The sequence below is a fragment of the Mobula birostris genome, chromosome 7 (genome assembly GCF_030028105.1).
Source record: "Mobula birostris isolate sMobBir1 chromosome 7, sMobBir1.hap1, whole genome shotgun sequence".
NCBI lineage: Eukaryota > Metazoa > Chordata > Chondrichthyes > Myliobatiformes > Myliobatidae > Mobula > Mobula birostris.
The window spans coordinates 83,674,569-83,700,822 of record NC_092376.1 but is presented as its reverse complement, the minus strand read 5'-3'; the positions used below and the strand labels follow the sequence as shown (position 1 = coordinate 83,700,822).

The 26,254-nt window shown below is 41.4% G+C and overlaps 1 protein-coding gene across 1 annotated transcript; it reads left to right on the top strand.

Moving 5' to 3' along the window:
- Positions 1-13,200: 13,200 nt before the first annotated feature.
- On the top strand, positions 13,201-20,129 carry LOC140200324 (protocadherin-8-like). Its single transcript, XM_072263496.1, has 4 exons — positions 13,201-15,717; positions 18,231-18,298; positions 18,456-18,580; positions 18,755-20,129. The coding sequence occupies exons 1-4, from the start codon at positions 13,297-13,299 to the stop codon at positions 19,165-19,167; spliced, it is 3,027 nt and encodes a 1,008-aa protein (XP_072119597.1). The 5' UTR covers positions 13,201-13,296; the 3' UTR covers positions 19,168-20,129.
- The last annotated feature ends 6,125 nt before the right edge of the window (positions 20,130-26,254 follow it).

Sequence of the window (26,254 nt, the reverse complement as noted above, 5' to 3'; positions counted from 1 at the left end):
AGCAAGACAAGGCAAGGCTTCAGGCAATGCAAGGTGAGATGAGAACTTCAGGTGAGGCGAGAGTTACCGGCAAGACAAGGCAAGGCTTCTGGCAAAGCAAGGCGAGACGAGAACTTCAGGTGAGGCGAGAGTTACCAACAAGACAAGGCAGGGCTTCAGGCGAGGAAACAGAAGGCAGAGGAGGGGATACAAGGAGTAAGGACAAGAACAATCCAGCAGCCACGCCCTGGTCTCTGAAGGTATTTAGCAGCCAGCTCCAACGAGCATCAGCTGCCTCAATTAGAGCTCAACTAGAACAGAAACAGGGTAGACAGGAAAACTTGGAGCAAGGGTCGATGGACCGGACCATGAACCGGAATACGGACTTCATGGACCAGACCATGACAGAAGTGGTGGTGGACAGCAATCTTAAGGTCTTGCCAGAGATGTTCATTTGGGTTAAGGTCAGATCTCTGCCCTTCAAGGACATCAATTTTCTTTATTTGAAGCCACTCTGTGGTTTCTCTGGCAGTGTACTTTGGGTTGTTGTCCTGCTTAAAGATAAACTTCCTTGTCAGTTTAAGCTTTCTAGCAGAGGCTAGCAGATTTTTATCTAGGATCTCTCTGTATTTGGCAGCATTTATCTTCGCATCATTCCTGACCAGATTTCCAGTTCCTGCTGCTGAAAAGCATCCCCATGGCAAGATGCTACCTCCACCATATTTTACAGTAGGGATTGCATTACCTGGCTGATATACAATATTAAATTTACACCACAGCGTTGAAGCCAAAAAGTTCCACTTTAGTCTCATCTGACCACAAGACCTTCTTCCATATCTTTACAGTATCTTCTAAATGGTGCAAATGGGCAAAGATATGCTTTTTTTTTAGCCACAGGTTCTTCCTTGCCACTCTTCCATAAATACTCTTTTTATGCAAGGCCTAAGAGATTATGAAGCCTTGAATCTCATCTCCAGTTGCAACCACTGACTTCTGCAGCTTACTTAAAGTGATTGTTGGTGTTACAATAGCCTCTCTTACAAGTGCCATTGTTCTCTGGCGACTAAGTTTAGAGGGGTAGCCTGACCTAGGCAGTGTAGATGTGATTTCATGTTTTTCCACTTTTTCACAATGGACTGCACTGAGCTCTGAGGTATGTTCAGTGCCTTTGAGATGGTCTTGTATCCTTCCTGAGATTTGTGCTTCCCTATTATCATTTTCCTGACTATCTTGAATGCTCGGCAGCATCTCTAGGAAGAGGTACAGTCCACGTTTCAGGCCGAGACCCTTCGTCAGGACTAACTGAAGGAACAGTTAGTAAGAGGTAGTAACTAAGAGATAGTTAGTAACCTTCAGTTAGTCCTGACGAAGGGTCTCGGCCTAAATCGTCGACTGTACCTCTTCCTAGAGATGTTGCCTGGCCTGCTGCATTCACCAGCAACTTTGAAGTGTGTTGCTTGAATTTCCAGCATCTGCAGAATTCCTGTTGTTTGCGATCTTGAATGCTCTCATTTTCATTTTGGTTTGGTCTTTTGAAAATCTGCTATGCTGATGGACCTTACAGAGAGAGTGGGTATTTACAGTACTCTTATGAAGCTATTGAAAACAACAAATTGGTTGAATTGGCAAGGTACTATATTCAACAAATTGGTTGAATTGGCAAGGTAATATATTGCCACTGAGGAGAGTTAGCATAGTAATTGGAAACGGAATGAATACTTCTCCAGCTTCACAATTTTAAGAAAAGTTAATTGTTGACAAGTTTTAAAATTTTTCTTTTGATTTGACATGATGCACAATGTTTTGTAGATTAGTTTGAAAAACCCTTCTTCAATATATTTTAAGTTTAGAAAATCAGACAGTAAAATGTGAAACCAGCTGCGGGGACTGAATACTTTTTCAAGGTACTGTAAATCTATCAGTCAGGTCATTGTCAAATCACCTTGGATATAATTTATAAAATTCATCTGTGCCCTAAAAAAGTTGTTGCAGAACCAGGTACTTAATGAGTTGGAACTAGTATCAAAATAACTAAAATACTTTGCCAATCATCATTCAGTTGAGAGCTTTTAATTTCTATAATTAAAGTTATAGAATTTACTAAAGTTGCACCAGCTATCCAAACAAGAGCTTTTTATTACTTACATTGAAAAAATCTTTGCAGTTTTAATTAAATAGTTCATCTGAAGGAAGATAATAAGTTTCTTTATAGAGCACGCACCAATGTTTATCCCTCAATCAATGTCTAAAATAGATTATTTGCCTATTATTTTCTATTTGATAGGTGTTGGAGAGCTTGCTTTTTAAACCTACATGTGATTAATTTGAATTACATCAAGCCAATCTAAATGTTTAAATATCAACAGCCAAGAAAGAGATGTGATCTATCTTCTCTCACTATGAACACAGCAGTTACAGATAGGCAGTTAAACATGCTTGTTCTGACTGGAACCTGCATTGATACTATCAGTCATCGACCAGCAGTTGCTTTATCACTGCAGTATTATTGGAAATATGGTCCAAACTGCATCTGATCTGGTAACACTTGATACTTCCAATTAGCAGCTTGGTGAAAAAAAGATTCATTGGCTATAAATGGGGACACCTGTTTTTCCCTTATTAGGGAGAGAGACAGAGCCTTGGTATGTCAAATTACTGGGTGAACAAGTAGTTTTTGGGGTACTGAAAGTCTGTGTCTTTATTGATGCTTTGCTGCATGCTTGAGTGCTCAGTGGAGGGTGCTGATGCTTTTTTGCTGGTGCGAGTAGGAGTGGGGTCATTGCCTTGCTGCTGCTTGTGCGTAGGAGGGGGAGTTGGGGGGTGGCTTTGGGGTTCCAATGTTTTAACTGTCACTCATTCTTTGGGCATATATAGAATATAAAAATTTACAGCACATTACAGGCCTTTCGGCCCACAATGTTGTGCCAACAATGTAACCTACTCTAGAGACTGCCTAGAATTTCCTTAGCTCATAGCCCTCTATTTTTCTAAGCTCCATGTACCTATCTAAGAGGCTCTTAAAAGACCCTATTGTATCCGCTTCCACCACCGCCACTGGCAGTGCATTCCATGTACCCACCACTCTCTGTGTGAAAAACTTACTCCTGACATCTCCTCAGTACCTATTTCCAAGCACCTTAACACTATGCCCCCTCGTGTTATCCATTTCAGCCCTGGGAAAAGCCTCTGGCTATCCACACATTTACTGCCCCTCATCATCTTATACACCTCTATCAGGTCACCTCTCATTCCATCACTCCAAGGAGAAAAGGCCAAGTTCACTCAACCTATTCTCATAAGGTATACCCTCCAATCCAGGCAACATCCTTGTAAATCTCCTCTGCACTCTCTCTACAGTATCTACATACTTTCTGTATGAGGTGACCAGAACTGAACACAGTACTCCAAATGGGGTCTTATATAGCTGTAATATTACCACATGGCTCCTGAACTCAATCCCACAACTGATGAATGCCAACACACCATGCGCCTTCTTAACAACACTGTCAACCTGCGCAGCAGCTTTGAGTGTCCTATGGACACAGACCCCAAGATCCCTCTGATCCTCCACGCTGCCAAGAATCTGACCATTTATATTATATTCTGTCTTCAAATTTGACCTACCAAAATGAACCACTTCACACTTATTGGGTTGAAGTCCACCTGCCACTTCTCAGCCCAGTTCTGCATCCTATTGATGTCCCGCTGTAACTCCTGACAACCCTCCAGACTATCTACAACACCCCCAACCTGTGCGTCATCAGCAAACTTACTACTCCACTTTCTACTTCTTATCCAGGTCATTGATAAAAATCACAAAGAGGAGGGGGCCCAGAACAGATCCCTGCAGAACACCACTGGTCACCGTCCTCCATGCAGAACATGAATCATCTACAACCACACTTTATCTTCTGTGGGCAAGCCAATTCTGGATCCACAAAGCAAGGTCTCCTTGGATCCCAGGCCTGCTTACTTTCTGAAGGAGCCTTGCATGGGGAACCTTATCAAATGCCTTACTGAAATCCATATACACTATATCCACTGCTCGACCTTCATCAATGTGTTTTGTTACTTCCTCAAAGAATTCAATCAGGCTCATAAGGCACAACCTGCCCTTGACTATCCCTAATCAGATTATGTCTCTGCAAATGCTCATAAGTCCTGCCTCTCAGGATCTTCTCCAACAACTTGCCAACCACTGAAGTCAGACTCACTGGTCTATAATTTCCTGGGTTAACTCTACTCCCTTTCTTGAACAAGGGAACAACATTTGCAACACCCCAATCCTCTGGTACTTCTTCTGTCCCTGTTGATGCAAAGATCATTGCAAGAGACTCAGCGATCTCTTCCCTCACTTCCCACAGTAGCCTGGGGTATATCTCATCCTGTCCCGGTGACTTATCTAACTTAGTGCTTTTCAAAAGCTCCAGCATATCCTCTTTCTTAATGTCTATATGATCAAGCATTTCAGTCCGCTGGGCACTTCTCTGTTTTTGTGGATATCTGCGAGAAAAAGAATTTCAGCATGTATATTGTATACATTTCTCTGACATTAAATATACCTATTGAAACCTATTGATTTAGTGACTACATGAAACATAATTCACTATATCAAGGCATCTAATGGCATCTATTATTAATTAATCTGCCCTTTACATTTTGGTTCATAATATTTTTGGTGACAAGCTGCTGCAATTATGAACTAATAATAGCAAAGCCAAGTAAACAGGTATCTAGAAAATGAATGGGTTCAGAAAGTAACTGTGTTTGGCTTTAGGTACTCAAATTGAAAGATAAGAAATTCACAAAGAAAGCTCAAAGAAGCAAGTCCAAAATAGAAAGAATGTGTCAATATCTAATCAGATATAGTAAAAAAAGTGGGACGATAGAACTGGAATAAGAGTTGTGAATACTAGCCGCCAGCTAATGGGAAATAAGAGCTTGGTCAAGACTGATCTCATTGCAAGACTCAGGTGCCAGTTGTATTTTGTTCTTAGTTTATGTAGTGGCTCAGTTTAATCATTCTAGGTATTTCCTGCATTTACTAATGAGTATGAATACACATGTGTAAAACATGCAAGATAAAATGGACATGAGCATCCGAACTTAGGGTATTCATTCCACACACCGTTTAGACTGTACCATTTAAAAATGTGCATATTAAGCCAGTTTTGAAATAAATGGTTGTAACTCAAGTACCATTAAGTTAAATAAGTTAAGATCATTGTACGTTTTCCATAATTTTGTCACTTTCTGAGATTAATATACCTTGTTAATCTCCTGATAAAAACATATTGCTGACGCCATTAGGTGACTTATATTCTTTCTTGTAGCTGTTTTTAAATACTTTAACAATATTTGCCACAGTCACATCAACACATCAAAATTACAGTGGAATGCATCTTTGGTGACCAACACAGAACAAAGATGCGCTGGGAACAGCCCACAAGTGTCTCCATGCTTCTGCTGCCAACATAGTATACCCATAACTTATTAACCTTAACCTGTATGTCTCTACAATATGGGAGGAAACCGGAGCACATAGCAAACCCGTACGGTCAAGGAGAGAACACACAACCTCCTTGCAGATGGTGACAGGAATTAAATCCTGATCTTCTAATTACTGGTGCTGTAAAGTGCTATGCTATCCACCACACTATTGCGCCATTGTTACGCATCTTCTATAATGATAGCAATCAATAATATGTTATTGAAATCATATCAAGTAATTTATTGATCAGGATGAACTTATACTCACTTAATTAAAATATTAACAGAACCAACAGTTAGTGTCCATGTCATAAAGTTATGCTGTATCAACACTAGACCTTCAACCTAACTCGTTCAAGTTTATTATCTACCATTCTGAGCATGAAAATGATACGATCTAAGCAAGGAGTGTTTGATTGACTTCACTGGCAATGGATCATAATAGTCTGTCTTATCTATAAGAAGTGCCTACCTAGCAAGAATGGTCAGAATTGTGGAGTTGGAAGGCAATTGATTCAACCTTTTAGCAACAGCAGAGATTGAATCAGACCTTTGAAGTTGCTAACATTGTAAAATTAAGTACTGTTCTTCAGAAATTGCAGTACTTTTTTACTCTAAAGGTCTTGCAGCACGGCTCTTAATTTAATGTAGCTTTAAATTTATCTGCAATTATGAATCACTAGGTGTAGAACTCACAAGACAATTACTCACTCAACCAAAGTGGCAATAAAAAGTGTGCCCTCTTTCATCATTGAGTGATGGTGCTATTTATAATGCAAAGAAACTATTTAGCTTTGGAATAAAATTTAATTGGATCTGTACTCCAAAGCTGGGTGTCTAATAGCTGTCAACTGTTAATTCCAATACATGACAGCATTACCAAAAATGGCTAGAAACAGTGCATGAATTTTAAAAACAAAGGACAAATGTTCATCTTGGCTCAGTACCCAACTAATGCAGATACCATAAAGTCAGAACCTTTCAACATAGTTCACTAATGTGAAAAGAAGGTCCTTAAAGAAATTGCCCAGTGGATAGTCAAAATATGCATAGTATGAACACTAACCTACTATATATACAGTCAATCCAGACATATCCAAATATTTCTCATCTGAGTGCAATGGTATTCCAGAGTCTCCACCAGGGATATGCATGACTGAGAGTAGTGAAAACTGAGAGGAAGCTACTGACGTGGCGAAGGAAGCCCTGAGCATTGCCAGTAATGGAGGACCTCCATTGCCAGGGGTGTAACAGGCAATAAAGGAAAGGTACATTGTGACGTAACAGGCAATAAGTACTGAAAAATACATGAGCCCCTGAACAATATTTAAGCTTTCAAATACTTTTTCAATATGACCCTGAAGAGTACCAATTCCAGCAGATATGAACTGGCCTTTTGAAAGAATTTGTTTTTGTTCTGTTTTTCAATCATGTAGGATTGAATTCAAGAGAAATATCAGTATTAATTCAGTACCAGTACTGGTATCCTTTATTAAAGGTCAAAATATTTAAGACTACAAGACATGCATTTAAGGTGAGAGGAGGTAGGTTGAAAGGAGATGTGCAAGGCAATATTATAACACAGAGAGCAGTAGGTGCCTGTAATGTGCTGTAGTGTGTGATAGTGAAGGCAAATAGAGGTGTTCAGGAGGCTCTAAGATAGGCACGTGAATGTCTGGATATAGACATTGTGTTAGATTTGTGTAGCTACATGTTTAATTACTAGTTTATTTATTTTGGAACTGTTCCTGTGCTGCATTGTTCTTTGTCCTACCAACATCTTCACACTGCTTGAAAAGTAGTTTAAATTCACACCAAGACAGCAATCTCTATGACATTATCTATAAAAAAACACATAACTAAAGCAATATATACTTCTGGTCTAATTTCTGGAGTTAGAAGAGTTGACTTTTCTTTTTAAGTTGCAGAATATCAAAATTGAGTGGTGTTCCTATACCTATCACATTCATTTCTTGCAACAATTAATCCTGCACACTTTTAGTGATGATATCCATACTGTTTAGAAACAGCTAAACTTCCATCCCAACCGAACCAATAATGAGGTTTATGTTATGGAGTTATATTGCACTCTGCTTACAGTAGGGGGAAATGGGCCTTGCTTTTTAGGTAGTATTAAAAACTGTATTTTTCTATGAGTGAACTGCACCTATTTTATTAACATAGAGATCCTGATAGGATCTCATTTTATGCATTGCAGTTCTCTTTAGGTTCACTGGATGCCAAAGGAGAAAAAGGCCAAAAAAATACTATTCTGATGTTACATCTCCTTGAAATATGAACAAAATGTATCCAATCTGTATTAATATGAAATCATTCAGTCTGATCCCAGCGTATTGATTACTGCACAGGTGATTTTTATGGGCAAACATTTCAGTTCAATGACCTTTTGGTGAGCATTCTTCACATTTTTCATTCAGAATTCTAGAATCTGCAATATTTGGCCTTTAATCCATGGTCCGGTCTCTGAAATAGATTGTTTTATAACAAACACAAGAAAATCTGCAAATGCTGGAAATCCAAAGCAACGCACAGAAAATGCTGGCGGAACTGAGCAGGCCACATCGCATCTATGAAAACGTTGACATTTCGGGAGAAGATCCTTCATCAGGACTGGGAAAAAGAAGATGAGGAGTCAGCGTAAGAAAGTGTGTGTGTGTGTGTGGGGGGGGGAGGTGGGAGGAAGAAGTACAAGTGGTAGGTGATAAGTAAAACTGGGAGGGTGGGGGTGGTGTAAAGAGCTGGGAAGTTGATTGGTGAAAGTGATAAAGGGCTAGAGGAGGGCAAATCTGTTAGGAAAGGGTAGAAGACCGTGGAAGAAAGGGAAGGAGGAGGAGCACCAGAGGGAGGTGATAGGCAAGGAGATAAGGTGAGAGAGGGAAACGGGCATTGGAATAGTGGTGGGGGATAATTACCAGAAGTTCGAGAAATCAATGTTCATACCTTCAGGTTGGAGGCTACCCAGACTGAATATAAGGTATTGCTCCTCCAACCTGAGTGTGGCCTCATCGCGGCAGTAGAGGAGGCCATGGACTGACATGTCTGAATGGAAATGGGAAGTAGAATTGAAATGGATGGTTAGGATATCCCGCTTTTTCTGGGAGACGGAACATAGGTGCTCGGCAAAGTAGGCTCCCAGACTATATCTGGTCTCACCGGTATACAGGATGCTACACTGGTAGGTGGAAGTAGAATTGAAATGGGTGACTACCGAGAAATCCTACTTTTCTTCTGGCGACTGCCGGCGTGGCCTCCTGTATATCGGTGAGACCCGACATAAATTGGGAGACCACTTCGCCTAGCCCCTGTGCTCCGTCCACCAGAAAAAGCATGACCTCCCAGTAATCACTCATTTCATTCCTACTTCCCATTCCGAAATGCCTTCCAGGTGAAGGGACCGTTAACTTGTGAGTCTGTTGGGGTAATCCACCGTATCTGGTGCTCCCGGTTTGGCCTCCGGTACATCGATGAGACCCTACGTAAATCAAGAGCCCGCTTCACCAGAAAAAGTGGGATCTCCCGGTAGCTACCCATTTCATTTCTACTTCCCATTCCCATTCCGACATGCCAGTCCACGGCTTCCTCTGCTGGCGCGATGAGGCCATAATGCAACCTGACGGCATGAACATTGATTTCTCGAACTTCCCCCACCTCCTCTCCTTCACTATTCCCCATTCTTATTTCCCTCTCTCACCTTACCTGCCCATCACCTCTGTCTGGTGCTCCTCATCTTTCTCGTTCTTCCATGGTCCTATCAGCTTCCCCCTCCTCTTACCCTGTCTCTTTCATCAATTTCCCAGATCTTTACTTCAACCCCTGCCTCTCTCCAGATCTCACCTATCACCTTGTACTTCTTACTCCCCCCTCCTCCAACCTTTTGAATCTGACTTCTCATCCTTTTTTTCAAGTCCTGATGAAGGGTTTCAGACCGAAACTCTTTTTCCATAGCTGCTGCCAAGTTCCTCCAACATTTTGTATGGATTTTTAATATTTTTTTTCTTTTAGAAACAAGAATGTTTATTTATAAAAATAATCGACATCCATTACATGCTGTAAACGTTTTAATGCAGAAAACCGGGAAGCAAATAATGTAAAACCAAGATACTGAATATACCATGTTAGGCGTAATAAACTCTGATTGGGGGCATTTCAGTGGAATATTCCTATCACATTTCTAATACATTTTGAGGACTGTATTGGGGTATTTTTTAAATCCGTCCCATTGGTTTCTGCTTTGAAACCAATAAGAGTTTTGCCAGATATATTTGAAAATACACTGATTAGTCTTCTCCGTTTTCATCAACAATTTTTGTGGGTTCAGCTGATTCCATCCAAAATGCCCTGGAATTAAAATTCAACTCCAGAAGGTTCACTTTGTTAGTCAAGCTGTTTCGAACAGAAAACACCATATTTATATGAAGCTGAATGGACAAGTTTGCCAACCATATTTTAAATTTGATATTGATTCCACCCCCCCCCCCGCCCCACAACAATGTTGTACAGTGTCTTTTTCCATAAACAGCTTTATTGCCCGAACAGTAAATTGGGAATTCAGTCTACGCACACAAAATGCTGGAGGAACTCAGCAGGCCAGGCAGCACCTATGGAAAGGAGTAAACAGTCGACTTTTGGATCAATAATGATGATGAGTCTCGGCCCGAAACGCCGACTGTTTATTATTTTCCATAGACGCTGCCTGGGCAGCTGAGTTCCTTCAGCATTGTGTGCGCATTACATTGATTTCCAGCATCCGCGGATTTTCCCTTCTTGGTGATTCAATCTCTGCCAGGTCAGAACCTACGCGCCCCTTGCTGAAAGTGAAAACATGGACTACGCCATGCAAATCAATGAAAAGGGTGGTGCTGGTAGGATTTTAATAATAATATTCTTCACTTTCCCCGTTTCCTCTTTAAGCAACAGTGGTCGGAGGTTGCACATTTGTGTTCATCGCGCTAGTTTTTACATTAATAGCTTTGCGATCGATTTAACACCAAGAACGTTACTGTTACTGCACTCAAAAACCATTAACCTTTACTGAACCCAATAAACGATCTAATACATGAAGGGCACGCTGAATCCATGGCACTCTACTTTGAAACGGCTATGCAGCGTCAAGTTAGTCAGGCAAATTTACCTTTCCTGGAAGTAAGTTGAACGTGACATTTGGGATTTTCTCATTGGAAATACTTGATGCATTGCTTTTGAATTAAAACTTGGACTCAAACAGTGGAAAGAAATTTATGTTTGTGTACAGGAATGGTATAGAAATAAAAGGGATGGTCGGTTACTTGTGGTAATGTCTCTTTGATCTAATGTCATGATTTTCTGCTCCAAAGCCCACGTCATGCTATAGTAAGCACCCAAGTGCAAAGTAAAGTAACCGAGGAACACACCTAAAGTCAGGCATTGCCGAAGATATTCTGTTCCAGTAAAGAAAGGGAATAAAAATCGCGCAGGAGCGGACCCATTTACAAATGTACTTCATTTGAGATTCCAACGCGGGCATGAGAATAGTAGAGACACGTAAACAATTGAAATGTGCTTCTATTTTTACATTTGTCAAGATATAGTTTAGGACTCCTGTCGATTGTAGTGTTAAAATAAATATCCGGCTCCTTCTGGCAAACATTCCAGATCATTTATCCCTTTCAAACATGGAATGCATCTAGCCTTGGCATTTTAATAAGTCTTATAAAGCCACCAACCCCCTACCACTACGAGGTCGTTCTGATGTTTAGGAATTGTAACAAGGGGATTATCTCCTTTTGTTCGTGTTTTACATTTGAGTGACAAAAGTATTCTCGGCAGGGTTTCAGTAAATGGGTGAGGCTCCTCTGACGCTGTCGCCTTTAAGAGGCCTCATCACCTCGAACAAAAGCTCTCGTTTTGCTCGCGTGTCTGCCCTCATCACACCATTAAAAGCAAAGGAAGCCCACACCTCCCACTGCTGCTCTCACCCAAATGTCCCTGCTGGTCACAAATGGCCACGCAGTCACCAAACGCTAAACTTTTAACACAGCCAAACGCTGTTTTAGAAGGAAAACAAGTAACAACATAAATGAGTTGTCAACGTGAAACAAAAACGATGAAACAACTTTTAAAAGGTTTATAAAGATCAGTTACGCGGCATCCATTCTATTCGTTCTGCAAGGATTGGACGGAGCATGTACGATGCAAAAATAACGATATTCGGATAGTATCACGATTCTTTTTGTTCGTGAATTATATTTGTAGCTTTGTAGCTCTTATGTGAGAGGATGCACCTGCATTTGTTGCCCCAACCCCGTGTTAACAAATCATTTTTGTTAAATGTGACACTTGGTTATTTAGCAATGGGAGACATTTCCAACCAAGCACATATCAGTCCGCATCCTGATTACTGGAAGTTGTACGGCTAACGATGTAAAGATAGTGCAATCCAGCTTGTGAACGAGTAACAATCTGTTTACCTCCTACAATGCGACGGTTCTCTTATATTAAAATTCTCCCACGCCAAATGAACACATGCACGACTACGGACTTCAATCGCCAGCACTAATGGCTTCTCACCCAAACTACAAACCGCGGTTTGGTTGCAACAGAACTACAGTTGCGGATCCATCTGGGATCTCAACTTCAAAATAATTTCAAAGATGGATCCATCTTTCATATTATTACTCGATATACATTTGGCGTTACAATTAATAATCCAGTAACTTTCTGCTGTATTCCAACAATAAATACATCTGATGAAAAAGGGATAGGAATGGAGGTGTGATCAGGAAGACTGTTACTGTTTCCGGTGTTTATCACTAACAAGAGAAAATCTGACACTGCATGGCCTGCTGATTTCCTCCAGGATTTTGTGTGTGTCATCCAGTGTTTATTAATCGTTCGCAGCTAACTGGAATTGGGCTCTTCAACTAAACCGCTAATTTTTTGTTATATCAGTAACCAGACTATATCTTCACTCAAGCAGCAGCCACGTGTAGTTAAATAATTAAAATTACTGCCGAATATGAACAAAAAAAAAGCACGCTGCATGTTTGTTAGAGTCTAATGTTATTAAAACTTCAAGAACTCCTCAATGTACACCTTCCATTTTGTCGTTGATTTCAAATTTATGCAGAATCGCTAGAATAAAATTTAAATCTATTAAGTATTTTTATTGTGCGTGATTTTATAACTTGCAAACTTAATGTGAGAAAAGCTGCAAAATTAGTGAATATGTTAAGTTCTTTATTTTAATAACAATTTGACAGAGAAGTAGTCACATCACAGCAAAGTACAACACACCATGTCAATGTGCAATAAAAATGAAAAACAGAAAATCTTGATTCTAGTAGTTGCGTTAATCTATCTGTAGAATTCTATCATAAATCGCCAGAAAAATGAATTTCCTGAAAGGGTATACTAGATTTTTCGTGGTCTATTGGCCTCAAATACCACATTCTCGATATCTTTTCAAATAGCACTCATTGCTCATATTGCTCAAATTAAATCCAGTTTCACAGCAAGCTCATCAACTCTTGACATTTGGGATTTGTTATATAAAATTTGTTGGTCCTGGAAGCTGCACATGTCTTGAACAACAAAAACAAACGGCATTTGGTCGCCTTTGGAGGATCTGGATTGGCCAATAGCCTTCCTATTTGCATGCAATGACCAATAAAACGCTTGCGGGCCGAGGATTGCAGTCACACTCAGGGGGTATTTCAATGACAGTTCGTACCCATTTGCTAATAGTGGGGTACACCGTGACACAAGTCCTACGAGTTCTCTTCACTGCCAGGAATTAATTCAAGAGTTTATTAGTGGACCCCCGAATGCATGATGGTCAGTGAAAGGGGCAGAAACAATTTTGTTGCCCCAGTAACTGGGCCATTACCCGGACTCTCTTGCTGTCTCCTCCTCGTACTTTTAACCACCCCGAGAGCCGACGGCTTAACAGCCAAGTACTCCATCTCCGAGGAGGAGCCGCCCGGCACCGTGGTTGGAAACCTGGCGGCAGACCTGCAGCTGGAAGCGGCGGGCAGCTTCCGCCTGATGCAGAAGTCCAACTGGTCTCTGGTGGAAGTCGGCGAGAACGACGGGCAGCTGACGGTCGGGGGCCGCATCGACCGGGAGCAACTGTGCCGCCAGCAGACGGGAGCCGAGCCGTGCCTGTTGCTCTTCGACGTGGTGAACTTGTCCGGGGACAAGTTCGTGCTGATCCGCGTCGAGCTGCGAGTGCGGGACATCAATGACCACGCCCCCGTGTTCGGGCGCTCGGAGCTGCGGGTGGAAATCAGCGAGAGCTCGGCGCCGGGCACTCGCGTCCCGTTAGAGGCGGCTCTCGACGCCGACGTGGGCGCCAACTCGCTGCAACAGTACCGGCTGTCGCCGAGCCGCCCTTTCGCGCTGGAGCTGCGCAGCGGTGCCGACGGACTCGCTCACGCCGAGCTGGTACTGGTCGAGGCGCTGGACCGCGAGAGCCAGGCGGAGTTCGTGCTGCAGCTGGAGGCCGAGGACGGCGGCGACCCGCCGCGGACCGGGGTGGCCCGGCTCCGGGTCCAGGTGCTCGACTCGAATGACAACAGCCCGGCTTTCCAGCGCAGCTCGTTCACGGTGGAGCTGCGGGAAGACGCGCCGCCCGGCTCGTCGCTGCTCCAGCTGGAGGCTGCCGACCCCGACCTGGGCCTCAACGGCGAGGTGGTCTACAGCTTCAGCCCGCAGCTACCCGCTCCCATCCACCGCCTCTTCAGCCTCGACGCGCAGACGGGCCGGCTGAGCCTGGCCGGGCCGCTGGACCGAGAGAGCAGGGCGAGCTTCCGGCTGGAGGTGCGCGCCCACGACCGCGGGGTCCCGCCGAGCGCCGCCGCCGGCTGCACCGTCACCGTGCGCGTCCTCGACGTCAACGACAACGCGCCCGAAATCGGCATCGCGCTGCTGGCCCCAGGCGGCGGTGGCGGCCTGGCCCACATCAGCGAGGCGGCGGCGCCGGGCAGTCTGGTGGCGCTGGTCAGCACCTCGGACAGGGACTCGGGAGCCAACGGCCGCGTCTCCTGCTCGCTCTCCGGACACCAGCACTTCGAGCTGCGGCCGGCCTACGGCTCCAGCCACATGGTGGTGACGGCGGCGCCGCTTGACCGTGAGCGGGCCGCCCAGTACAACCTGACGCTGCTGGCCGAGGACCTGGGCGCCGACCCGCGCCGCACGGTGCGCACCCTGACCGTGCGCCTGACCGACGAGAACGACAACGCGCCCGCCTTCTCCCGCCGCCTCTACCGAGTCTCTGTGCTGGAGAACAACCAGGCCGGCACCTACCTGACCACCGTGGTGGCCCGCGACCCCGACCTGGCCGACAATGGCCGGGTCACCTACCGCTTGCTGGGACCCGGCTCGGCCCTGGCCTCGGTAGACCCGGCCACCGGCGCCATCTACGCGCTGCGTTCCTTCGACCGCGAGTCGCTGCCCGAGGCCCAGCTCTTGCTACAGGCCACCGACGGCGGTTCTCCGCCGCTCAGCAGCTCGGCCACCGTCCTCCTCACCGTGGCCGATCGCAACGACAACGCGCCGGTCATCACGCACCCGCCGCCGGGCAACGGCTCCTGCTGCGTCATCACGCTCCCTCGCGACGGCGGCGCCGGTTACCTGGCAACGCGCGTGCGGGCCCGGGACGCCGATGAAGGGGCGAACGCGAAGCTGAGCTTCCGGCTGCTGAGCGGCTCCCAGGCCGGGCTCTTCACCATCGACAGCGGCACCGGCGAAATCAAGCTGGGCCGCCGGCCGCTCGGGCTCGGGCCCGGGGCCCTGCGGCTCGTCGTGGCTGTCAGTGACAGTGGCTGGCCCGCCCTGTCCGCCACCGCCACTCTGCAGTTGGTGGTGGCGGCGGCCGAAGCTGCCGGGGGCAACGCGCCGCTGCGGCCGGAGAAGCGGAGCTGGGACACATCGTTAGTGGTCATCGTGGTGCTGGCGGGCGGCTGCGCGGCCCTACTCATGGCCATTGTCGGAGTGGCAGCTACCTGCCGGAGTGGCGGAAAGGTGACCAAGTTCGCAGAGACGGTCCCATTGCCCAAAGGTCGCCAGGCTGACCTCTCGGGAGGCCTCAGGCGGGAGGAAGTCTCCGACCAGAGGGACAGTGAGCTTGAAGTCGGTGACTTGCTGCTGAATTCGACTCCTTCCCCGGTGAAGGGTGAACTGGAAGTTGGTGGTCCTCGCAATTCCAAGGATCCGAGCATCCTCGAGTCGAGTCCTACGGTCACCGGAGAGGTAATTGGCTATGATTTTCTAATTAAAATGGATGTGTGAATATTTCACCTGCTGGTTTCTTGAGAATTTAATATTTGATGTTTTGTTCCGATAATAGGGATCACACACGTTCGTTTGTAACGTTAGCCGAGTGCCGTTAACTTTGTGCTTTTTAGAGTGTCTTTCTTTAAGTTGGCCATGGTTTTGCATTGGAATGGAACATTTTGAATGTCGATCGTCCCAGGTATATTGAAATAGATTTATTTAGCTCCAATGTATTGGAAGCATGACAGTTTATTTATGCCCAGTTCTGATTACTAACCATACAAACGCAATTAACAAGCTATCCCCAAGTTTATGTTCAATTAATTAATTTCAAAGCATCAGAACAAAGTAGATTGGAAATTTCGTTGGCGATAATGCCGAATAGTATAAGTGCCACCGTTATTTCCAGCATTAGGTGGGTCTGGGTTCGTCCAGTGACACCCGTTGCCTAAATTTGTGGATTATATTCCTGACTGCCTGAAAGTGATCAACACTGGATCACTACAGATGATCTTTCTGTCTGAAATAGCCAGATGGGATGTTGTTCTTAGTTGACTTAAGTGAGGCAAGTGGATGTATCAAAACGAGACCTGTCCACCTGTCAAGACCGTTGAGATTTTATCCCATTTCCCTGATATTAAGTAATATTTAAATAACTTTTAAGTTTGGATAAAATCAAACTCCTTAATTTACTGCAAATGCAATTAAATTAATTAAAATCCAAATTGTATTTTTAAGGCTGACATGCAATTGTTGTGTAATGATCTAATTTGATGCAGAATCAGACAGCAGATTTCCTTGGACAATATCTAGACCAACTGGATTTTCTACTGCAAATTAGATCAGAAGGTCAAGTACTGACAGGACAGACGTGGCAATGTTAACATGCAAGGCAAAATTGAATAAATCAAACTTGTTTCCCTTCACTAATAATGTTATTCTTGGGGACATTGCAAAGTGCACAATGGTAAAGTTCCTGCTCAGGCATCTTGGATCCTCTAGGATTTTCTTTTTCATTAAATAAAATTATTTCATCTTTTACAATTGATGCAGTTTATTGTTTGCCATTTTTACACTGTTGTCCAAGATAAATTCGATACTAGAAGCAGAATTGGGCCATTTGGCCCATCGAGTCTACTTCACCATTTCATCATGGCTGATCTATTTCCCAATCAGCCCCAAACTTCTGCCTTCTCCCCGTAACCGTTTGTGCCCTGACTACTCAAGAATCTATCACCCTCTGCCTTAAATGTATCCAATGACTTGGCTCAACAGCTGCCAGTGGGAACCACTCTCTGGCTAAAGAAGTTCTTTCTAATCTCCTTTCTAAATTGATGTTCCTTTATTCTGAAGCTGTGTCTTCTGGTCCTAGACTCCCCCAATATAGGAAATATCCTTTTCACATCCTCTCTTTTGAGGCCATAACCTTCTCCAATGTCAGTACATCCTTTCTAAGATAAGGGGCCCAAAACTGCTCACAATACTACAAGTGAGACCTCACCAGTTCCTTAAAGCCTCAGCGTTACATCCTTGCTTAACAGGTGAGGCAGAAGGTGTGTGTCTGTGTGTGGGGGGGGGGGGAGGAAGCAGAATTAACACTTGAAGTTGAAGACCCTTCATAAGTACAAGGAAAGACTTTTCACTTTCAAGTAAACTTAATCTTTAGTTTGTTTATCTGTTATATAGTTGGAGTGGAGTGGAACCTCTATTGTAATTTGGGTACAATGAAAATTATTGCTTTTTTTTCTAGCAATGAGCTTTTTGATCTTAATTTGAAAAGAAATTGATGTTTTATATATATCTCCAACAATAATTAAATATTGAAGGAGTGAGACTTGGTGCTTGTAAAAGTTCACTTTCACTTTGAAGAGGTGTAGCCAAACAACTTGGACAGCAAATTAGTTCAGTTTGGCATGAGAAAATGATTTCTATTCAGTTTGTTTGTTAATAGTAAGCTAGTATTTGCCTCAAACATAAGGTGGATAACAATTTTCAGATATTTTGGGATAGTACTGGATTTTATTGTAGCTTATGTGGAAGAGTTTTCTTCATTTACTTTGTTCATGGTCTTGCCTTAAATGTAAGCTATACAGGCAGGACAAATAAGAGGCGTTATATACACTATATCAGCCGGGAAATGGCTCTAGCAGAATTCAGCGGTTTGCACTCGTATATTAAGTTCTTGTAAATGTATAATTTATCATTGTTTAATGGATGAAAGCATGATTTGGGCATACTGGTAAGTGCTGAATATAGGTTCCAACAGCATCTAATTTGAAACTGATGGAGTCATGCAGTTTCCTTTGTACAATCATGGATTCATGCACAGCTTGAGTATGTATTTGCTACAGTGAGTTTGTCATTTATGTGTAGAAGTAATCATTTTGCATTTTCTTCTGCACTGGTAACATGATTTTATATTCACAGGAAATCTTGTTGTAAGTGATTTATAATGTTTAATTTATTTGTGTTTGTGTTGTTTGTTTTAGAGCGTGATATTGGAGTCTAATCTTCATCATGGAACCTTCTGTGCAGTTGCCGTTCACCAAGACAGAAAGTAAGTAGCACATTCTAACATGTAGGTTTTTAGCTTTGCACTTAAAACCGTTATGTGTGTCCAAAGGGAATAGTGATGAAAACTGGAACCTGATTCTTTCCCTCAAAATTCATCTGCATTTTGAAATTAATATTTAATTATTTCTCATCCTACACAGATCCCAAGAGGTATTTAGTGGAAAAGACAGTGGAAAAGGTGACAGTGACTTCAATGATAGTGATTCTGATATAAGTGGAGATGCAATGAGAAGAGGAGATCTAGCTATTGATCAGAGAGAAAATGGTAAATGTACCTTAATTACTTTGAAATCTTAATGCTATCTACCCAGAATTTGCTTTATTTATGTGTACCCTAAAATATTGTTGCATGTGCCAAGTCTACATTTATCCATTAAATTGCTTTATATTTCTAAATCATTGACTTTTTGTATAATTTGTATATTCTATTCCATTTTAGAACTATCCTGTCTTGAAGAAAACCAATTGCCTTGTAGTTCTGCTCCACATTATAACTTGATATCTGAAATGAAAGAGTGCAGCGACTTATCTCCTCAGCTCAAACAGAGCTATATGGTTGCTTATTCTTCAATTCCTACTGCATTCTTACATTCATCATGTTCTACAGCAAAACCAGTTCTACAGGATCACTCCTTGAAACGCACACACCTGTATGGTCATACATCAAAGTCAGGACCTCAGACATCCGAAATGGTTCTTTCCAGTGATTCTGGAAGGTCATTACATCCCTTTTGCCAACCAACAATACAAAGGCATAATAAAACAAACTCTTCAGCACAAGGGACTACTGGACAAAGATACCAAACAAGGTATCTCAATATGGAACTCTCTGAAGTAGCAACTTCATTTTGAACTATTGACAATATTTTAGTTATCCTTGTCATTGTTCAACCAAATATTCTGCTAGTATTGATGTCAACTGTCATTAATTTTGTTCAGTTTTCATGTTTTAAAAACCAAATGGGAGAGAAAGTTAACCAGACAATGTGACATACTGAAGTTTGATATTTGCAGTGTGGAAATGGTTGGTGTAGGTAATAATTCAAAGTCAAAGTCTGTCCCGAGCCTTGTGGCCCATCAGGCCGGGGCTTATGCTGGTTTCTGTAGGTAATAATTAGTCTGAATAAAATCATTAGAGTAACATGAAAGAAATCTTGATTCGTGGATTTTCTTTCACTCAAGTTGCTAAATTAGTTTTCAAGTGTAATGTTTGTAAATCATGTATAATCCTTGCACAATGTTGGTGCTATTTCTGTATATAACTTTGTATATAGTTGCAACATTTATAATAGCAGCATCATTTACTTTGATAATTGGACACATGGGTACAGAATAAATGGTGTGGCAATGAATTGGTTTTAAAAAGTAGAAAGTAAGAGATTGTTTTTCATAGTTTTGATTTAAGTGGTGAATATCAATTCTGTGTGATTATATTTAATTCAATGCCAAGCATTGTGTTCACTAAAATGGAAGGTACCGAGCAGCTGCAAGACTTATTATTCCCCCACTCAGAGGGAGCAGGGCAAAATAGAAGATTGCAGCTAATTCTTCTCTTGTTGTTCCAATGAGGTTGCCAGAAACATGAAATACACCACTTGTTTTACTATAATCAATAGAAAAATTTAATAGGGAAACAAGAGGTTTGGGCAAATATTAAATTGGGCAACGGTAAAGTTCTTAAGAACTCTAAACTTATTTGTTAATGATACAAATTAAAAATAAATTCTTTTGTAAGTAAATGTCATTATTTAAGCTACCTTTTATTTGTTGCTTCAGTAGAAATTTTGTGATGACTCAAGAACTGCCTTTTTGTACAAACATTTTACTAATAAATCATTTCTTGTATATTATGGAATGCATTTTGTCTTAATGTAAATGTACAATTAGAAGAATTTTCTTTACATTGTGATTGCCTTTTTCTTGCACTGGGATGTTAACGTTATAACAATCTCCCTATTATGCTCTAAATCGGGGCTCCCAACCAGGGATCCATGGACCTCTTGGCATAAGAAAGGTTGGGAAACCCTGCATTTGATGCAGAAGTTTGAGCATCAATAGGGGGGTAAGTGAAGAATTTTGCAAAGGTTTCTATATGTAGGATGTTTATTTTGTTAAGTGCAACAAGATGATGTTATTGTCGTTCTATGGGAATCAAATTTTAAAAATTTGCTTTTTGACTGCATTTTTGTATTATAAAGTTCCAAACAAAAGCCTTATCAAACAAAATTTGACACAACATACAGATATTTGAATGTATATAGTCGAATTCTGGGGTTCCCAGCCTGGGGTCTGTGGACCCCTTGCCTAATGGTATTGGCCCATGATACTACAAAAAAGTCTAATGGTTTTTCAGGAAATTGTAGGGGAGAGGGAAGTAGGTTTGGAGATGGACTAACTTGACTTTATGTTCATTTTGTATGTTATTTTGTGAAAATACCAAGTACTTTCAGCTAATGTTTTTAGAAGTCTGCAGTGTAATGGAACCAATTTGTGCACAGCAATTTGCCAAAAACAACAATGTTATAATGACCAGGTCTTGAGGAACAAATATTGTCCATATGGTAATTTTATCAGAATTGTATCTTGTGGCTGAGCAGTGGAAAGTATGGGCGTCAAAATTTGGACAATAGTAAAAGCAATCTGGGAAAGAAAAATATTTGTAGTGTTGCAAATATGAAGAAGAGCACAGAAGTTGGTGGGGTTTGGATGGAATATTAGTGAGAATTTTAAAATGTATAGTATACCAACCAGAAAGCCAATATACAGTATATAATGTTAACCTGGGTAATGGATGAACTGAACAAGTGCAAACTGGAATGCAGTTTGAGGTTTGCAAGATGGGATGCTGGCAGGAACATGTAAATACATTGTAACATCCAGTTCAACTAGAGGTCTACTCTTTTGGGTTGGTTATCAATTCAATTCTTGTGTAGATCAGAACAAGAATACTGTTGCAGTATACTCTAATACCTTGCTGCATAAAGTTCCATTAAGATTTTGTGGCCTGATTCTGGATTAGAGTTTGAAATTATTATTTTTTTTACAAGGTGCTACCACTCCTGAAGCCGACTTCTGTAGGGATCACTTTTTTTTTGCTGCTTCTGGAACTACAGGTCCACAATCCCTTATCCGAAGTCTTTGGGCCCAGTTGCATTTCGGAATTCAGAATTTTTTGGATTTCAGACCCCCCCCCCCCCCCCCCCGGCGCAACCAAAAAACACGTATGTTTAAGTCTCTTATTTAACCGGTCTCAGTGCAGTGGACTTTAGAATCCAGTGGCACACCAAACCTACGCACATCCTCCTGTATACTCTAAGTCATCTCTAGATTACATATAATACCTAATTCAATGTAAATGCAATGTAAATAGTTGTTATGCTGTATTGTTTAGGGGATAATAACAAGAAAAAGTTTTATTTCCAACAAAAACATTCAATAAAACATAAAAACATACAGCTTCAAACGAACCAGATCAAACACATGGTAAATGACTTATTGGAATAAATGTAGAATGTCACTGTCACTATAAAACTTCAGTAACTTGTCTTTCTGTTTATTTAAATCATATACAGCGGTAGTTCCGACACTATTTTCTTCAGTAAGACGCTGCACAGACACACCACGATCAAGCTTCTGCAATAACTCCACTTTCTGTGTTATTGATAACGATAGATGCTTCCTTCTCTTTTTCTCATTGTTACCCATAGGGGTACCTGCAGCTCCTTTTGACATTTTCGTAGTGAAATTAAACACAAAGTCAACAGTGAACACAAAATATCAGTGAACAGCAAATGCATGTGTAACCAGTACGAGCACTGAGCCACAACTGATGTCTGGCGGCCTTTGCTAGTGCCGCCACGTCACACCTGAGTGAGGTCAGCGGTTGGTGAAAAAAACTTAGGACTTCAGAGCTGTTTGGATTTCAGAATTTTGGATAAAGGAATATGCAAAAGTGGTACCTTGTATTAATTCATTGCTGTAAATTTGAAAGTACCCTTGCTCATTTCTTAATCTGACTACATGTGTGAGTTAACACTTTAATATGCCATTTTACATTCAGCGAGTGCATTGGTAAGTTACAATTACAACAAAATTCATAATTAGGAAAATAATCATGCTTTGCTGTACATGTAAAGGAATAAGCATTTATGGTAAAAAAAAAATACAGTAGTGTAGCTATTACTGCTTGGCTAGTTCTGTGCCTTTCTGTTAGGGGTCTCTGTGCGTCCTCCTCGTGGAATGCATCTGTTTTCCCTGGATGCTCCAGATTCCTCCCACTGTTCAAAGACATGCTGGATAGGTTAACTGGTCATTATTAATTGTTCACTCCACGCCATCTCTAAATTTTAAAACAAAATCATTTTAGGTGTAAATACTGGCTACAAATTGTACAACCTCCACATTTAATGTGCAGTGGTGAGTATTATTCAAGCAATATTTTATATTAGTAATCAAATAATTTTGTTTTTTCATCAGATATTTAGATTAAGGCTTGCTTTAGGACAATCTTCTGATTGGATATATTACAAGGTTTTTCAACCCTATCTCTTCCCTTCTTTCCTCCCCCCCCCCCCCCGAAGCCCCTCCTACAAAGAAGGATAAATAACTGCTGATTCAATAACAGCAAATTGAGTTGTTTGAGATCGCTGAGACAGTTGATGAAGATGAATGCATAGCAATGAGTGTGCTCTGGGCTTACAAAGGGCATTTGCTAGAAAGTTGAATTCCTTGAGATTAATGGGGCAGTTAGAACACAGATATGGAATTCATTAACAGGCTGAAAAGCAGAGCATAGTGGTGGTCTCATGGGCTGGTATTTGAATTACTACTCAGAAAAATAGCTTGGACTTTGGAATGGGAGCATTATTTCAAAGCTTAAGTGATACTACGCTTTAAAAATGAAGCTCAGCTAGATGCAAGCACAGTGATGAAAGGAGGCAATAGATGATATATGACATTTGATGCAGAGAGGTATGAAGGAATGCATTTTGTGAGTAAATTTAAATGGATTGGTTTAACGAGTATATACAAAATGGAGAGAACTGGGATATTGTTATCAAAATACCTTTTTGAAGGAGTCAGGACAAAAAGCTTTCTTTTTAAAGTTAAGTGATTGGTTATTTAAATAGAACCATAGAACATAGAGCATACAGTAAAAACAAAGATCTATTAAAACTTCTATTTAAAAAAAATACTGATTAGGAGTTGGCTTCAAATTTGTCCAGTTCTAATCACCCATATTTCAGGATTTTCAGAAGATTTTAAAACCAGGGTGAGAGATTTGGCTGGTGAGCAGAGAAGATTAGGAAGTGATTTTAATGGAGATGCAAATATTTTGAGAATTTTCACTTGCAGACAGAATCAGGTTTATTATCACAGTCTTATGATGTGAGATTTGTTTTGTGGTAGCAGCACAGCACAAAGACAGGAGATTACTAAATAGTGCCAAAAAAAAAGGGAATGGTGAAGTAGTATCGTAGACCTTCCAAAAATTTGATGGCCGAGGGGAAGATGCTGATCCTGAATTATTGAGTCTTGTTCGTCAGATTCCTATAACAGAATGCATAGGGTTCATGTTCCAGATGCTTTATATTGGTAGCTGGATTAGTAACTAGAGATGGACAAAAAATGCAACTATAAACTTGTGGTATGGATGTTCATAGGTAAATTGTGATGGCATTAGATGTGGATTTTCCTGTCTTGGATTTCTGCCGAGATGGAGTGAGCACAGGCAGACTGTCATCTTCCACCATTTATATAGTTCCTTTAATTTGGTAAAATGCCCAACATACTTCAGGATATTAACTAACAGAATTGGAATGATTGTGAGTGGATCTGGATGGGAGGGGATTGGGGCAGTCAAGGAGAATTTTTTGTATATTGTAGCAACACACACAAAAAAATGCTGGTGAACGCAGCAGGCCAGGCAGCATCTATAGGAAGAGGTACAGTCGATGTTTCGGCCTGGGACCCTCCGTCAGGACTAACGGAAAGAAGAGATAGTAAGAGATTGAGGGGGAGATCTTCTTTCTATCTCTTCTTTCAGTTAGTCCTGATGAAGGGTCCCAGCCCGAAACTTCGACTGTACCTTTTCCTATAGATGCTGCCTGGTCTGCTGTGTTCACCAGCATTTTGTGTGTGTGTTGCTTGAATTTCCAGCATCTGCAGATTTCCTCATGTCTGCATTTTGTATATTGTACTTGTTTTGTAGGTTACAATCTGGAAATCACTGTCTGATAGACTGGTAGAGCCATATGCTTTTGTAACATTCAAAAGGGAAAGGTGGATACCCAAAGGTAACAATTACAGAGTAACAGAGAATGAGCAGTAAAACCATTTGATGGTACAGACACAATGGGCCAAATTGTCATAGGACGATGTTGCACTGAATGATACAACTGATCCAGTAACTTATTCATTTAGAGTATTTGCTGCTGAAAACATTGAGTATTTTCCTCTTCCCAAGCAATCCTTTCATATCCAGAAATAGTCATCTAGTCTCTTACTGGCCTCTACTTTGATTATAATGCCAAACAAAGATTTCTGTTGACCAGACTATCTGCTTTTAGAATACATTTTCATTCTGGAACCTGTACACAAGCTTAATTTAATTATAATTTAATATAAAATCATCTTACTACAGTAAAATATGTGTATCTCAATGTACTAATTTGAAGGTATGAGCAGGTTTTGCTTTCCATGTATTTTAGGAGGGAATTTCTGTTATATTAGGATGGGAAGACTGTTAGAATATCCCACAGTAAAATCTTACTACAGTAAAATAGGCTTGTCTCAATGTACTAATGGTGATATTTAATTTGAAAGCATGAACTGGATTTACTCCCATGTATTTCAGAAGGGAATTTCTGTTATAGTAGGCTGGAAAGACAGTTAGAATATCCCACAGTGTGAATAACAGACGTGTGGAAACAACTTGGCCAAAACTGATTACAATTTCATGGTACTTGGGCCTCACAGGAAAAACAGATTATTTAACAGGAATGCACTTAGAATTGTTGGATCCAATTTGATATTCTGTATTTCTGGTTGAAATAGTCTTTTTTTTGCACTGAAACTACACAAGTTGGCATATAGATGTGGACTATTTCATTGTGCATTCTGATCATATTTTATTTCTAGTTGCAACTGACTGGTTAATGCATCAGCTCAATAGCAATTCATATAATTATCAATTGGTGAAAAATAAGAACATGCTTAGCAGGCAAAGCACTAACTTTTTTACTTGACTGAACTTTAAGATTTCAATGAAATTTTAGTAACAAGCTAATGAAAATTTTTAAAGGCAAAATACTGTGCAATCCAGAAATTGAAATGATGACAGAAATAGTTGGAAATGCTCAGCAAGTCGAGCAACATCACAGGGGACACAAAGAATTAATACTTCAGCTGAGTGACTTCTTTGAGTAAAAGTATTATCCTGTTGTTAATAAGTTCTCATCTAGTTAGAGATAAGTTAGTATTTATTTAGTGAATGCTTGAAGTAGGGTCTTCTGGGCCTTTGATCCACACCACCCCAGCAACACCACAACCCCGATTAACCCTAACCTAATCAAGGGGCAATTTGCAATGACCAATTAACCTACCCATATGTCTTTGGACTGTGGAAGGGAACTGATGCACCTGGGGAAAACCCATGCATTTACGATGAGGACGTACAGACACTCCTTTCAGAACCGTGCTAGAATTGAACTCTGAACTCCAGAATGCCCACAGCTGTACTAGTGTCACACGACCTGCTATGCTACCACGGTGCCAAAAAGTAACAGTTTTCTAATTTAAGAAAAACTATTAGAAACACTGTTTTCTAATTTAATGCTTGTAATTTAAGCATTAATATGGAAATATGATTGGAAGGATTCAAAAATGCAGTTTGCTTGATAGAAAGGCACAGATTTAGAAGTGACTGCTTGGAGAAAGA